This window comes from Ischnura elegans, chromosome 12, assembly GCF_921293095.1.
Source record: "Ischnura elegans chromosome 12, ioIscEleg1.1, whole genome shotgun sequence".
Lineage (NCBI taxonomy): Eukaryota > Metazoa > Arthropoda > Insecta > Odonata > Coenagrionidae > Ischnura > Ischnura elegans.
Window position 1 is genome coordinate 57,924,555 of NC_060257.1, and position 17,703 is coordinate 57,942,257.

Below are 17,703 nucleotides of genomic sequence, written 5' to 3' on the forward strand. Positions count from 1 at the left end.
TCGTAAACAACATAAGGCAACAGTGGGAGAGACAAAATGCCAATGCCCAACAATTTGTAATTATACATATCCCTCAAAACAAGGAGGATGACAGAGGAATTAGCTAAATACAGGGTCCGCCAATGAAACAGGATGATTAAATGGAGTAATTGGTTGTTGAAAAAAACCTTCCAAATATTTTCTTACTAATTAACTGAATTTATAAAAACAGCAATTTTGAATGCCATCGAGAAAAAAATATTTTCTGAATAGCACCTACGTCCACTACATGTCAACCCTTGCAGTTAAGGCATTTTTGCAGCCTGGCCTGGAAATGGCATAACCTCCCTTAGCATGCTGATAGGCATAGGCGGATTTAGGGGGGAGACACCACCAGACCTGGGGCTCCACCCCAGACACTTCAAAAATGTACCAGATTTTTAACATGGTTATACATAATGACTTTTGTCTTATTTTGTGTATTACGGAGCCTCAATCATTTAATATAATATTAATAACTTTCATATCAAAATAAAGATAAAATTACGGCAGCAATATTGCTGTATTTTGTTTTTAATCTCAAATATGAGAAGACCTATCAGAATCTTATGTCCCTGCCAGAAAAAATCCTGGATCCGCCTGCTGACAGGTATTGTCGCTGTCTCGTATGCAGGTCTTTGTTTGAGTGCTTGGATGGTTCTGGGTGGATCAGTTTGAAAAACCTACATTTTTAGGTAGGTACTCTTCCACCATTTAGGTGAGCTTCCACCATTTTGATAAAATGCTTTGCATGTGGAGTCGCAATGCTCTGCAATGGAACGATCTGTGGCAACTGAAATGGCAGTCCGTGCAGTTGGAAGCGCATCAGTAGCCTTCCCCCCCATTAATTCCCAACTCCGTCTCAAAACCACCAACAATCATCATGTTCACTGGTGGATCCTGCATACATTTCAGAAATATAGCTACTAAGCAGAAAAAGAGATCCTTGAGGTTCAACAGTAGCAGTTCCTTTGAAAGCCTTAAGTAATTCATATATGAGAATCTACAAAGTAACAAATTTTCTCTATGATTTAACTCCTTTCTGGAGATTTTGATGTGCATCAAAGTTCCCCCTGAAAATTAGCTGCTGTTGCTTTTAGAAGATAACCACCCTTTACCTACAGCCAGGGTTTGTTTGACCTGTGTGTCCAATGTACCAGAAAAGAATTTTAACAGGTTTTAAGTGGCACAACATAAACATCATTAATTGACCAAAGTGGACAATTCAAAGTGACTGCATTGTGAGAGTGAAGAACTAAACAGCCAATCTAGGGGTAAATCAAATCCCAGGTGAATGTGGCAGTCGAGTCCAGTAAAAGTCTAGGTGTGGGCAAACAATATATATCTGCAAAATTTAACATGAACCATAGACATTTCATGTTTGTCATTAATTGTAGCCACCAAAAGTTGGTCATACTGTCTCGACCTCCCAACCCCAACTACCAATATGGCATTTTTGTCATATTTCATGGATTTTAAGTTTTGTAGACATTTAGGCAGGCGTGAATAATCACATTGGTACAGGTAGCAAAATGATTACATGGTTCGCAGCTAAAAAAATTTCGATAGAAATGTTTGAAATTAAATTTTTGTAAGAATTTTCAACTACTTTCTCTTTTCATTCTTGAGGACAAGGTTGCCATTTAAATATCAGCTGTCTCACAAAAGATTACACTTTCTTTATGGGCAGTTACCTATTTTAGAAGAGAAAAAGTCTTATCAAGCTTATTTACGCTTAAGAACACTAACACAAAATCCGTGATATTATGAGTGCATCGTGGATGGTGGGAAGACGTCCACTGCATTTATTAAAACAAGATATGTTTGAGTTAACATTTTTGTTAGTGCTTTACATATTGGCCATGTATAGTCATGATGCAATCATAGTTACTTCTTGTGCTCATTTATTTATCGTTCGTTTCCGCTGGATTTACAAAGCAGCATTGGAAAAAATTACATTGTTTTGTGCTAAAATTGAAAGTTAATTTACACATAAATAGCTAGAGCACCGGTATACACCTGGCAAGCGTCAAAGAAGCCACTGAGAGGAGAGATATCATCAATTTAGATACCAAGATTATAAGATAATTGACAACGCAGTCAATTTTGAAGTCACCTTGCTCAAGACGCCTTAATTGAACCATTGCAGGCTCTAATCAAAACGAGTCTCGAAAGATTGACCACAGAAAGTGATAGAATCTTCAGTTGCGTTAAATTGGCCACGATATCATGGTCATTTACATCCGGGTAAAAGTATGTAACAGATTAATCCTTTGGAGACTTTGTGAATGCTGAATGTGTCCTGATAGATATGTGACATCGCAGACACGGCAGACACAATTGAATCGACACCTCCCCTTCCCTCGATGTGGTCATCGGTTTTCGCAGCTCTTTGTTTTCTAATGTCTACTTTCGCCCATAGAGGGGAGCTGCGTACAGCGACGAGTTGGATACCATACCATACGGAGATACGGAGAAGGAGAACTTGCCTTGGACGTCAGAACACAAATACATCTCTGAGACTCGACTTCGAGGATTCCAATGTAGCAGTGGCAAGTTGCTTGTTGTTGTAAATGCTTTAGTTTACGTTGTGGAAATGGTATCTTGTGGATATAAAGTGTTCATCTGCTCAACTTCTCCATCGCTGAAAGTGTATTTTACTTGGGAAGAAGGTATGTATACGTTCTGTCACTTCTTTTGTTGTTTCTTTGGATCGTTTCGTTGTTTGCATTTATTTAATGAAGATTGGGTCCAATTAAGTCATTGAACCACCTTAATTATAATGTGGAACTCATGTGTTTTCCCGAATCTCGCAGAATTTATGCATAAGTTTTTCAAAATGTTTTCCATATCACATTATGTGTTGATCTTCAGAAAATCTGAATTTCTTTTCCAGACAGTGGATAGCTCAAAATCTGGCGAGATGGTTTATTGTGAAAATGAATCTAAACAAAGTGGCCTGGAAAATTTATTATTTGGCTAGTGACTTCAGCTCAAAAGTTAACCGTAGAAATTCGAAATTGCAGCAAATTCGTGTTATTCGGAAGTGAATACTCTTCTTGCGAGGATCGTATGGTTGTAATGTTTTGTTCCTTGTGAAAATGACTGTGTGTAACTAGTGATAACCAGTGAGTGGAAAAAGTGATTTTAGTGCTGGATTTTAGTCATCAAAATGACTTTCATGATGATGAAGAAGAAGAAGTACAAGTTTCAAGTGGAGTTTGACTTGGAGGAGCTTACGGCTGTGCCATTTGTTAATGCTGTACTCTTCGCTAAAGTGAGGCTGCTGGATGGCGGAAATTTTAGCGAAACTTCTTCCAGGTAAAATATTACTTTCTGGTATTTGCATGCGAAGATATTTTCTCGTCTCCTGTCACTCACACTGCTCTCCCTACAGAAAAGAATGATCGTTTTCTGTTTGTGTTTACAGAAGATTGATTTTTCTTCTTGAGTCTTATTTTTTAATTTGTTTAAGTTATCTTACTTCACGTGTCATGTTTAGAGCTAGATAATGATTTTTTTGCTCTAGAAAGGGATTTAATAGAGGTGGGCGTGAGTTGATGGAGCTGCGATATTATTTAATAACTTTTTTCCCGACCACCCTTACGTTTGTTTGTGGATTATTATCCTGCGGTCAGTATTTGCTGTTGAATAAATTGTAAGGGTACCAATAACTTCGAAGCTAACACCTTGTTTACATTTAGTGGCACATATTTTTGTATTATCTCGTTTGAATCTCACTGGAAATAGTGCTTTTACGATATCATATCATGTCAATGATTATGGCACGTGCAATTGCACCTGCTGTAGTGTTATTATCAAACCTATTGGTGTTATTGCTCAATCTTTTCCTATGTTGAGGTTAACCTCGTTCCGGTTTTAGATTTCCTGTTCTGTTTAGTATCCTCTTGGAGTAACCGCTTTACTAAGGATGTTATGTTTTTCTTGTAATTATACCTGGGTCGTTTCTTGCAATTGGCACTGGAATATGCTCACTATTTCCCCCCTGATGGATGGTTGTCTTCTCATGTATTCTTGAAGCCCGAACATGTTTTCGTTCAGTCGAACATGAGCTAATGGTCTTGATGAGTTTCCTCTACAGCATCCCGTCGTTGACAGGCGCCGGAACTTACTATTTTAATTTCCGAGAGGATAAAAAAGTAGGGGTGTTATCTCGAGTTCGAACTTGAGTGTTGCCTCGTCACCTCGCATACTTCGGAGATCCGAATGATTTTCCAACCTTGGGGTAGGCTTGGTGCGCGCACAAGTGGCTGTCTCTGAACGGAATAGGTCCCCGGGCCGTGATTCTCCGAGTTCCACGTCTCTTGATGATATAGCAGCCAGTTTGGGAGTGGCTCTGGAATGCATCTGCACCCAATGTGTCGTGATGAACTGTCGAAAGCGGTTTGCGAGCCGCGGATCCAAGGCTTGTTGAAGGACGTTTAACACTTGGTTATTTCAAGTTTTACTGGTCTCATTACGCGAGAGAGAATAAATGAAATACCATGTTTAATGGTTACAACGGAACAGTAACAGTTTTTGGTTACACAAATAAATAAAAAGATTTTTTTCGTATATTTACATCTCTAATAGGTGCCTGTTTAATGTCTGTCATATCGAATGTGAAGAATTTATATTATGAATACTTGCCTATTCTCACGAAATAAAACAGTAAAACAAGAAATAAACAAGAATTTTACAAAGGAAGGCGACAGATTTTTGTCTGGCGATTAATCTCAACGGAGGACCAGCAGTTTAGAGAAGAGTAGATGCGTACTTTTTTTGTTGAAGGATTTCAGTGACATTTTCTCGGTATTTCTATTTTCATCAATTAATTTTTGAAGAAAATCAATCACAGTGCTAAGGTGACTTGATGGCAGAAGAGACAAATGGAACTTGTCCCATTTCAGTGCATTTGGTTGTAAAATCTCCTGATGTGTGTCTATCGACCCTAAAGGGTACTATCCTGAGGAGATGAATGAACGATATGAATGGAAGGAAAGAAAGATCAGGTCACACTCTTAAACATAATCAACTCTTAAGGAGCGCAATGATGGTTAGAGACGCAATTACTCTTAGAAAAATGTATAAATTGGGGGAAACCCGTGGGCGTGCCCAGCTTAGGGCAGGAGGGGGCAGCTGCCCCCCTCCCTTGAAGCATAAATCGCAATATTCTCCAAGCAAGATAAGGATTGGATTGAACAAATTTTCTTTAAACCCACGAACATGATTTTCGCATGAGATAAGTAACTAAAATAATTTTTTCAAGCAATTAATAAAAAATAAAGCGCTGTTACAAATTTCTCGATGTGTTGGTTTCAGTCACCTTTTCCGTGCTAACATTTATACAACTTGAAAGACCATGGCTTTACCCCCCTTGTTATGATCCTGGGCACGCCCTTGGTAAGACCGTAAATAAACCTCAATACTTAATCAGATGGGGGTAGCGTCAGTTTGGACTACGTTCTAAAATCTTAGAGTTGCAAGATTAAACAGTGATCATGCTTTATGATTATAATAATTACCTTATTGGTCCGAGATCTAAGGTAAGAGGTCCCTTCTTCCGTGTAACCCCACGCTAGTAGTTATTGTCCTCATGAAAAAGCCACTCGTCCTTGATAATGTAATTTCAGGCATGAACGAACGAACGCCTAGTATTTTAAATGATTATTTAATTATTTATCTCATTACCCCCGAAAACAGCACAATGTGGCCTTTACATCGGGAGTTTAAACAATCAACATAAGACGGCCACATAACCCATGTCCTGGAAGGGGAAACCTATCCAGGCTGGACTCGAACCCACGACCTTCGGTATGGTAGGCGATGACTTATCCCCGACGCCAACAGGCCGATTAATTTAGTACTTAAATTATTGCTGTGAATATGTTGGCGAAAACTAGAGAAGCTAGGTCACAGACTCGTGATTCCATCGAGGTAGGTTATAGGGCATTCGCCTGTGTAATCTATGATATTCCTTGCGTATCTCGATAACTTATTTTCTCATTGTCTTCCCTCGGGCATTTATTGTATTCAAGTAATCGTCCACGTACTCGAGTGACAATGAGTTTGACAACTTTCGTCATCCCTATAAATTCAGATCGGTCCAATCGCTAATTTTGGCCGCATAAATTGGCGATCTTCACTCGTCGAGTCCTTCTTTTTCTCCCGATGTAGTCGAGAGAGCTCAATCAGACGTACGTCTCGAGCCATCAATACCTCCGTGGTGTGCGCTCTGCTTAACGCGAGGTATGTAAACATGTCACGTATTTTGTTAGCCGATACCGGATGCCAAATTCCTGTGAAGTCTCCGAGCGTTGGCAAAGTTGTTACGATTACCCAACGGCTATATATCTCCAGGGAAGTCCGAGATGCTCTCGTTTTCACTCCCGATTTCACTGGAAGGCCGGTGTCGTAAACTTTCACGGGACAGACGAGTTAGCGGTTTACCCATCCTCGCCCAAGGGGATCGAAGAATAATGTATGCAGTTATTCTCAAATCACAAAATGTCCAGACAATTCTGTTCTATTTTATGTATATTAGGGGGTTCTCATTTATGACGTGAGGTGATTTTGGCGATTTTTGCACCCTCCCTCATCCCATAGTGAGATATCGTGAGATTTGACTCGACTCCCTCCATCTAGTATCACGTGAGATTGTTCAAAATGCGTATTTTCAGTGTAATTAAGTTAATGTATGGTTCATTGCGCGTTGGGTTTTTTTAAACAATTTCTTTAGTTTTATTTACTATTTTTAATTTAAGACTAGTTAAGACTATTATTTAAGATTACTAATATCACAATTTTAAACTGTTTCTTGCGGAAAAAAATTACATGATACTTTACAGAACTCTCCCCCAGTCCCCCGTGCGTGAGAATCGGCTCGACCGCCTCCCCCCACGTAATTGATGATTGCCCCATAGAATTGCATTTCTAAACATACGAGAATTGTATTCCACATCTACAGGCAATTCTATTTTATTTTTAATGCCTGTTAAATATTGCAGAAAATCTATTCACATGGAGGAAAAAAGCTTATGTTTTCTTTCGAATCATGGTAAAAATCACGAGAAAGCGCTCGCTTTCTGTTATTTATGGCTTTATTTATTATATTCTGTTAGAAGTGTTCACATACTATTTTTGATAAATCAAAGAGGCAACTTGCGCAGCCTTGCCGGCGGAAATATTTCAGCTGACTACGCGTGTAAGACCTTCGGAATTTTTTTTCTATGTTCTTCGTGATTTTATCTTGGGGTCATTCCACGTCTAATCAACCAGGCCCTAACACCCACTAACTCAGATTTTAAAGATATTGTAGCGAATGGGGCGATATCTTGAAAACCTTGGGAAAAGGGTTGGTAAAATTTCCTGGTGTGTGTCTATCGACCCCTAAGGATAGTATTTTGGTGAGATGGGGTTATCAATGAATGAAATATTTGGGGGAAGGAAAAGTTAGGTCACACTCTTAGACATCACTGACTCGTTAGGACCTTCATAGAGGTTAAAGGCACCTCAAAATGACCCATAGAGAAAGGCTTAAATTAGGTAAAACCGTAAATAGAACTCAATATTTAAAACAGAAGAGTCTCAATAGGAAACTGAATATTTACGGTCAGAGGTGGGCTGCATTCTAGAATCTTAGAGCTGCACAATTAACTGAAGCTATGCGGCGACGTGATAGTAATAATTTCTTTAATGTTACGATATATAGAATAGAAATCAGCCATTCCGTCTTCCATGTAACCCCCCTTGAGGAGATATTTTCCACATGAATAAGGCATTCGTCCTTGATAAAGTATATTCAGGTAGGGTTTTGCCGAAAGGGACTTACTTGAGCAATCGAAGGAATACTTAATATCCCTAATGATCACCGAGCATTCAAATGATTTCTCGAGTATTTTAATGGTTTGTGTGAATAAGTTGACCAAAACTAGAGAAGCTGCGTCCCAGACTCCCATTTCTATCGAGATAGGCCTGTTATTTTCATGGGATTAATTGATATATCTTGCCGAAAATAAGTTCAGAAGTTTGTGCATTGGCCACGTGAGTAGTTTGTAGTGAGGGTGGTTTGGTTGTTCTATGTTTTAATCAGAAAACTTCAAGTACTCGGAAATCAAGGGAAGGCAGTATGTTTAATAGGTCAGGATTATGCATGGTGCTCTTAAGCTTATCTCGATGTGATAGGGAAGTATTAGTGGATAATTACGTTGGTAGAGAAATCTTGGTAGAGTAGCCAGGAAGTGCTGAGGAGTGTGGGAGAAAAGAGAAGCCTCCTAAAAACATTAAGCAGAAGAAGGGACAACTTAGTTGGCAACATTTTGAGGCACGGTGGTCTGATGAAGACAATCGTTGAAGGACAAGTGGAAGGGAAAAGGAGCAAGGGACGGCCCCGAATGAGTTATATAGGGCAGGTTATAAAGGATGTAAAAGAGAATAAATATGTAGCTATGAAGAGATTAGCGGATAGGAGAGAGAAATGGAGAGCTGCGTCAAACCAATCTTAGGATTGTTGACTAATGATGATGAGAGAAATCTTTGTGGGTAAGGTCTCAAAATTCTCACTATCCTAATTTGAGTGTTGACCATGCATTCGTACAATATAAGTATGTGCTCGTTTATAAGCACAGTTTCTTCATCAGTAATTTAGTGTCCCAGTTAGATATAGCTATCAAGTGCTTATTTTTGTTGTGCCAGAGAGGTAAATCGAGAGGTTGATTGGCTAAAGCGCGAATGAAGAAGTGATAAAAAGTTCCCAGACAGGTTAGCGCTGGGTTATCAACGGTAATTCATGAATGTTTATGAACTATAATGATAGTAATAATTATACCGTTTATTATCGTGGGCTGTTTATAGCCTATTAGTTAATAAGATAAATATCAAGATAATTTCACCCTTCTTGGAGACAAGCGTAAGATTGCAAGCATAATCTTAGAAAGAAAAATATTAGCATAAGTAGATGTACTGGAATAATATTATTTCAAACTTTATACTTCACGACCCCTTATTATATATATATATATTATATATATATTTTTATATCACGAGATGTGGGTCGGTGCTGAAAAACCCTTGGACCCGAAACCCAAGAACTCTTCCTCAATGATTTATATAGTATGGTACTCCTAATATCACAACTCCAACCGGAGTTGTGAATATTAGATAGAGCAAAAAGAATTTCAAGGGTGACTACATGCTCCCAATGCGGAACTTGGCTAAACGGAGCGCCTAAAAATTCCGTATGGGATGGGCCGTCAATAGAGACTGGCTTGAATACGGGAAGGTCGGGTCCTGGAGTCCAGTTTGGAAAAGGTCTGCGAAGACTCCATGCCCAAGAATGGCGCAACGCCTTCAAAAAATCCTAAAATCTCGCGACGAAAACGATATGATACTTGCAACACAAAATTTCATCGCTGCATCTTCTCGGCAAAAATTTATATTTCATCCGTCATTTGTTATTGTATTTTCAACTTAGCTTAGTTCGATTTATTTAAGAATTCAGTTCCTCGGCGGTGTTTTCACCATAAATTTTTATAAATATTTGTTCATAGCCAATTCACAAATTTGACCCACATCTCGTGATATAAAAAAAATATATATATAAATATTATTTCATTGTTGGGAATACCAAGTGAAGGATAAAAATAAATCTGTTGACTACACTGAATTTACAATGTTGTCATGCACTTTAAAGGAATAGTGTATGAATACATATATCAATTAAAAGTATGTACCGACTATGAAAAATACAGGGAGTTGTTTTAGGCTTAATTTGGCGGAATTCTAGCATATTAGTAAATTGCCCGCAATTTTTAATTCACCAAGAAAAATTTTGAATTGGCTATGAACAAATATTTGTAAAAATTTATGGTGAAAACACCGCCGAGGAACTGAATTCTTAAATGAATCGAACTAAGCTAAGTTGAAAATACAATAACAAATGACGGATGAAATATAAATTTTTGCCGAGAAGATGCAGCGATGAAATTTTATGTTGCAAGTATCATATCGTTTTCGTCGCGAGATTTTAGGATTTTTTGAAGGCGTTGCGCCATTCTTGGGCATGGAGTCTTCGCAGACCTTTTCCGAACTGGATTCCAGGACCCGACCTTCCCGTATTCAAGCCAGTCTCTATTGACGGCCCATCCCATACGGAATTTTTAGGCGCTCCGTTTAGCCAAGTTCCGCATTGGGAGCATGTAGTCACCCTTGAAGTTCTTTTTGCTCTATCTAATATTAACAACTCCGGTTGGAGTTGTGATATTAGGAGTACCATACTATATAAATCATTGAGGAAGAGTTCTCGGGTTTGGGGTCCAAGGGTTTTTCAGCACCGACGCGACGTTTCGAAGGCTAAATCTGCCATCGTCTTCAGGGTTAGTGTTCACCACGAGGGTTGCGGCGGTTGAGGCATTCGCCGAATTTCCCTTGATTTTCGAGAACTTGAAGGTTTCCGGTTAGAACATAGAAGAACCAAACCATCCTCATTTAAACTACTTACGTGGTCAATTCAGAGCGAATGTTCACCATTCACCCTGAAGACGATGGCAGACTTAGCCTTCGAAACGTCGGTGCAGAAAAACCCTTGGACCCGGCTGGAAACCCGAGAACTCTTCCTCCAGTCTATTCGCCGGGAAAACCTTAGATCCTTTATATGCATCATGGTATGATATTTTATGACACAAGAGGGGATTATAAGCCAAGGGGTACAAGTGATTTTTTTTCTAAACAGAGTTAGGTACAGAAATTAAGAAAAGAAAGCAAACGATATCAATTAGTTATGTTGTAGTTCGTTAGATTTTCTATTCGATGTCAGCGCAGTACAGAGGCTCAATCGTGTCCCTAGCCCATCAAGTTGTTGTTTGTTTCTTCTTTCATTTTCTTCTGTACGTAATCCAGCTTAGAAAACATAATCACTTGTACCCCGTGGCTTCTCACCCCCTCATATGTGATCATCTTAACACCATGGATGTGATACATTTAGAATGGAATAATTTGCTCTGGCGGTAATTCTTGGTCCTTGGTATATCTCGCAACTTGGATATAATCGATTATTTCTCAAATGTCATTGAATTGTCGTTTGTAATAGACTTTGAAAAATAAAGACGTTCGTAATACCCTGTTTTTAGACCCGCCTACTTTTTGAGCTATTGTCGACGATGAATCGACAGCCTTAACCCTTTCGCTTAATTAGTTGATGACGTCACAATCGCGTGTCGAGTGCGCCGTTGCTTCTCCGCTACTGTTCGGCATCCGTCCGTCCGTGTCCGTGTGATTAGAGGATTCCCGTACGAAATACTCTCCCCGGGGGACGAGTAAATGAACCAGAACTCTCTATGACGTCACTGACTCATTAAGAGTGGGCGGCGACTTTCGCATTTTCTTGTTTTCGAATGACGAAAGAATGGATTAATGAGGGTGATTTTTTTTTCTCTGCAACTCATCTTTCCCTTTCATCTACCCAATTCTTTTAAATAATTGCGATTTCGTGTCTGAGTGAACGACGAACTCCAATCTAGCGAATGATTATATTTTGGTACTTCGTCGACGTTGGCCGTGCTGAATTATTTGAATATAACAGTGTAAATTTCTCGGGTTTCTCACCGGGTAAGGTCCTCCATGTTTCCTTCGAACGTTTCGATGTGCAACTCGCCCATCGTCCTCCGAGATTCAGGAATCCAATCAAATTCCGTTCGTGCTTCTGCGTTAACCTACAAATTGCCGCGGTTAATAGCGGTTACCCTATCGGCGTCTCCGGATTGACCCCCTGTCCCATCGGATTTTCAGGAGGAGGTCCCATACTTTGCATATGTTGTAAACGCAGTCTCTATTGATCATGTTGTTGTTACGTCAGATCTGAAAAGATTCTTTCGCTAAAATATCCTATGGAATCGGCCCAGGAGTATCGTTTCTTGCCAGTGAATCATATGGTTATCATTGATGCTGTGGTCGACAAATGCTGATTCTTCGGGTTGTTCTTGTCGGAGGTGTTTACGAATCGAAGTCTCGTATCACCTTATTGTTTTGGTCTGACGCTGATGATGTCATCGTTGTTTATTTCTAGCAAGATATCTTTAGGACTGATATGGATGAGGAAACGATAATAGTAGGTTGCTGGAGAAGATACTGAAACCGAGTATGCTGAAATCTGTGAGGAATGTTGATGTAAAGAGGCTTCACAGAAGGGATAAACAAAGGTAGGATATAGGTCGACATATAAGATGATTGAGTGTAAAATCGTATCAATGAATTGAGCATATTGAACGTATCGACAGCAGTAACTTTTCAGAGCGTTGAAAATTTCTGAGTACGATATAATACGCAAGAAGACACGCCCCCTTTGTGCACCATACCAGCGATGCAGGTGATCCTGGTGCGACGTCCATAGTCCTGGTTGAGTTTGGGAGAATTTCCACTATACCATGCCTAAAGGCCGTTTTACACGGGGCACGTACTTGCACAATCTGACGTCTGTACGAAGGCGCAGTCAAAATTGCGTCGTGTAAAGCGGTGAATTGCTAGAACACATGCGGTAATGCGTGGACGTGAGATGGCAAAATAGCCCCTGTTCTAATTTCGTTCATGCATTCTCGCAATTCCACGCCATTTTAGAAATTAATGCAGCTCTAACCTGCGCAATTCCGTGCCCCGTGTAAAACGGCCTTAAAACCATGTACGATATCAGTAACATTACGGCTTTTTTTTTTAACATGATAATAGTGTCTACCTTTCTCCCTTACGTAGGGATAGTTCGTTTTAATAATTAAGTTTATTAGTTTCATCTATTCTTTTCCCATAAAATATATTTACACGACCCCCCCATCCTGATACATTTAAGCGGTACCCTCGTAGTCATAAAATAACCCGTGTACAGTCGGTTTAAAAGTATTTTAGAGGCAGAGCAGTTGAGGTTTGGGAAAACTCGTGGGAATACGTGGAGATGACGCGTGATGTTGTATATCACGGAGAAAAATTTTGGATTGGAGGTTAGTGGTAACGAGAATAAAAACGAGAATAGTTTTGGCGGTGGAACGATGGCGAGATGGTTTGTGACTGTAGGACAGCAGGAAAACTGGAGCAAGTAGATCAATACTTAATTAGTTCATTGGAGGGAAGTAGGAGTAGTGTTGAGGAGGCCCCCTGCGGGAAGGTTGCTGAGAGTATATGAATTTCCTGGGTAACGTAGGTCTGGTATCGGGAGCCTATGATGAGGCAGTGAAATTATCGATTGAGCTTCTCTTTAGTCTCATTGCACCCTTCAGAGTAATGCATTCTTTTCATATAGTTCTATTCATATAGCCCCATACTTTGGCCATTGTCTACCTTCGTCAATTGGTCTTCGGGTTCATTTTATATTCTGTTAGTCTATTAAAATAGTTGTATTAGAAAATTAACCTTAAAAAAAGGAAAAACCGTTTAAAATTCCTCTCTCATTTATTTCTGCTGGGGGTGTTTGCCTGTGATCAAATTCCCAATATACAAGCTCAGTGTAGTGTTAAGCGTTGAAGTTTCCCCACAGTCCCATTAAATCGAGCAGCAGTAACTTGTAAGTTAAAAAAAAACAGGATAACTAGGAGCTCTACGGCCTATTAAAGAAATAATATGAAGTAAAAAATATTATATTATAAATTATTTTATTTGCCAAATCCTGGCTATATTTTCATTTATTACCGTCGGTGGTTTATTCAATGAAGAATCGTTATCATTATCAGTCACTTGAACCAGGATCGTATAGATAGGAATTTATTGTTTAACGTACAAGCATGTCGCCTTCTTTATATGTATATGTAGACGCGATGCCTCAGCAAGGACTGACTCAATAGAATTTATAATACTTCGAAAGTTTTAAGTAAACATAGAACGATAGAAATACCACGCTTCGAGCGCACTTGCGGATGACTACATACTTACTTATTCACCGTTGAATGTCCATTATTGATACTGCGATTCGTTTAATCTGAGCTAATTGATACCGAATAATATAGGTTTTGATAGGGGCAGGATTTTTTCATCATTTTAAGTACTTAGTACGTTTCTACCTACGTCTATTCGTATTGAATCTTTCAATGTGTTGTATCTCTTGTGATCCCGCAATCATATGGTGGATGCATACTTTCGCTCGTGGTCTTCGCCGAAATTCCTTGCGCTGCTTCTGCGAGTGCGATAGGGAGAGTGGGTACGATCACGATGCGAAGGCATTAAAAACTCGCTCGGCAGGAAAGACTGTTTGCGACTCCCTTTCGCCGTCTGCGCGGCGATCCAGTTCTGCCTGGGGCAAGGACGCTCCCCCAGGAATGTCTGTCCTCTCCATGATCCGGCATACCAACTCCCCCTCCGCGATGCGGTGACGTGGCCCATGTGTTCCGCTGCTCCCATGCGACAGCAGTAACGTGATTACTAAACTATTCTACCGATTAAGAGAGGTTTCGGTGGAGTAAATAATAAAAAGGCATGGTACTTTTTCGCACAGTTTATTTAAGACGAGCGGTTTCGTCGCAGAGGCGACATCTTCAGGTACAGAAATCGTTATTTTTGTTGTTATTTTGTTGTTTATTCGTTGCTAGTAGATACGCGTTGGTAGGGGAGGGTTGCGTTGTGGTTGGAGCATAACACAATTTCAGGGGAATTTCCAAGAGGGGGAATAGTCGACAAAAATATTTTCATTTGCTAAAATTCCATTCCTGATGTGCTTCCTAATCTCCAACTCCTCCAAGCTGTCCATCCTTCTCCCCTTTTTCTCAAGGTGGAGAATTTCCGGAAGAAAATCGCTCCTGTGGTCACTCTCCAATAGGTGCTCCCAGCACATCCTTCTTCAATTCACAATAAGGTCTACTCCCTTTCATTCTATCTAAAAATCCTATTCTTTTCCTTCCGAAGCCCTCATTTACCTAACATTCTACCCTCTAACACTGTTTTAAACATCCCCTCCCCGCAAAGTACTCGCTCCAATTAATATCAAAATGGGTGAGAATGCTCAATCGTATTGATGATACTCGCTCAAAGTTCTCTTGTAATCAAGCTCAAAGATTAAGTTTCAGTCAATTGTAACCGCGCATTTTTTCCAACCTTGATTATTTGATGTCTATAAACATCCATATCGAATAATGTGTCGTAAAGGCTGGATATCCAAGAAAAACAGTTTCCATGGTAACTGCAAAGTTCATCAAAAAATGTATGCGTTGCCATAGCTCGGTAACTAAGGAGTTGCGAATAATTAACGTTGGACGAACATTGCGATGCAATGCGATTATAATTTTTTGAAACAATTTATATCAAAATGGGTGAGATTGCGACATCGTATAGTTGATACTCGCCCAAAGTTCTCGTTTAATCAAGCTCAGTTATTAATTGTTTCAGTCAATTTCTATCGCAAATTTCGTCCCAAGATTTATTATTTGTTTCAGATTTGGAACATTCGTCAACAATCCAGAGCACAATCATGGCAACTGAAAAATGGATCCAAAATATGTTTGCGTTGCCATAGCTCGGTAACTAAGGAGTTGCGACCCCATGTTTATGGACAAAAAAAATGCTTTAAATTGTCCCCCTACCACCTCCTGAAGTATTTCAGATTCTTTCTGTATGTATGATACGTGTTTTCGTTAATCCTTGCGTGCTTTCACTGTAAAACTGTACCGTAAAATGCTTATTCCACGATATTTCGTGGAGAAACAACCTCCGAGATGGTCATGCGCCTGCTGTGCTTTTTTCCGTGGCATTCGAACTATTTCTGACATTTTGAAATGTTGGGTCGAAGATACGATTCCTCCCGGGAATTTACGATACCAATTATAAGTTGGTAATCGATGGATCCTTGTCTTGATGGTGGATTTGTTTCCGGTAGAAGGTCTTATGAAGTGTTGAAAGCGTTGCCCTGGCATCGTTAACGGTGACGAAATGGAAAGTAATCGAGGATATTGCAACGCCCCGTTTAATCCCACCATCTGATTCGTATGATCACATTTTTTTCGGACTTAAGTGTTGGTGAAGACGTATCAAGTTTCTCTGATAGGTGGCTTAAAGAAGTCAAGGATGTATGTAAACATTGCCAGAAGCAAGAAATGTATTAATAAAGGAAGATTGGAAGGCAAATATCAATATTTAATTCAAATCGTGTGTACATGCATTTATATAGTGAGGAATAATAGGTTGTCATGATAGGAAGGATTACTTTTCCCGTTTAGTGTGAGCCTTTTATTTTGCTGAATAGTCGTTCCGTGGAAGAAAAATCTTCCAGTTTCTAAGCAGATACCCCATGTAATTCTCTGAGTAGATCGGGTGTCTGTGTTCTAGACCAGGCCAGCGCGAGGGATTTTTATTTCTGTTGAATAACCATGCTTATCGCGCACTTGGAGATCACTACTTTTTTATTTTCCGTTAAATGTTCTTTTTTGATTCTGAAATTAGTAATTCAGTAAATAAGAGATATTCGCTACCGAATAACATAGGTTTTGGTGGATTCTGTATTTGTGTCATAATTTTCAGAAGTCCGTTTCTACCTACGCCCATTCGTATTTAATATTTACATACATCGTATCTCTTGTAGATTTGGGTGCGGGTCAGAAAAATTAAGGCGAGTTAAGTTTAAATTAATTTAGATTATTAAGTATTAAATTAGTTACGAATTGATCTACTTGCTCCAGTTTTTTTGCTGTCCCACTGTCACAAACGACCTCGCCATCGTTCCACCTCGAAAGCCAGGTTGCCTTAATTTTTCAGACTTGCTCGCCAACCCGAGAGAAGATTATTCATTATGTTAGCTGGATAGTTTTAAATCATACATATTGTGTCTCTCATGATCCCGCACTCATAAATATCATCTTTCATACTTACACTTTTCGCTCATCTAAAAATCCTTCATTGTGTTCCGGTATCCTGCATTGTGCAATGTCTCTCCTTTGCGCCTTTTCCAGCCACTAATTTCTTGTTTTAACTGCCGTAGACAGTGAAGTATTAGCATTCGTTAATAATAAAAAAAATAGGCTACAACTATTTCTAAACAGCAACTTTCGTAATGACAATCCGAAGGAGAGTGAGTTTGTTTTATTTCCTAGCAAGATTTTTCATCGAAAGTAATGTTTCAAGTTATCAACGTGTTTAATTAGTCGTGAATGAGGAAAAAAGTTCTTTTTCTGAAGGTTTTATTGGTAAATGCGAGAGGCTGATTATTGGTTTTGCTGTGTTCATGTGGTTAGTTTGACTACGCAATCTTCAGATCAGTGGCCTTGCTAGGGAAAAAACGGCGGGCGAATAATCGAAGTCATCTACATCTTCATAATAATATGCGAGCCACCTCTAGCGGGTTTGGCAGGGGTGATCAATCACCAGCATGCAGCATGAAATAGGATTCCCACATGCACTCCACATGGTACAAAAAACGTTGCGCATATTTTTTCTGCCAATAAAGCTAGAACACACAAAAAAATGCTGTTAGAAATAATAAGAAAATTCAGAAACAGGCATTAAGGTATACATAAGTTAGTAAGCTGCAATACTAGTAATCTAATCTATTTGTGAGTTCTAACGCTGCCGTTATAGTCTCTTATTGATCGTGAAAAACAAGACATTCTGTATCTGTCTGTTCTACAGTCTATTTCTCTTATTTTATTTATGTGATACCGTAGCATATTGCCATTCGTAAGATGTAGCTAACTTCGTCAGAAAACACACTGCTTTTGAATTTATCTA

The 17,703-nt window shown here is 39.3% G+C and overlaps 1 protein-coding gene across 4 annotated transcripts in view; it reads left to right on the forward strand.

Moving 5' to 3' along the window:
* Nucleotides 1–2,480: 2,480 nt before the first annotated feature.
* LOC124169819 (protein FAM102A) overlaps nucleotides 2,481–17,703 on the forward strand; it is a 388,545-nt gene continuing 373,322 nt past the window's right edge. For all 4 annotated transcript variants that reach the window (XM_046548597.1, XM_046548598.1, XM_046548599.1 and 1 more), the window contains exons 1-2: nucleotides 2,481–2,690; nucleotides 2,915–3,339. In XM_046548597.1, coding sequence (XP_046404553.1) covers nucleotides 3,191–3,339 — 149 coding nt within the window. In that variant the 5' untranslated portion in view covers nucleotides 2,481–2,690; nucleotides 2,915–3,190. The remainder of the gene's footprint in view (nucleotides 2,691–2,914; nucleotides 3,340–17,703) is intronic.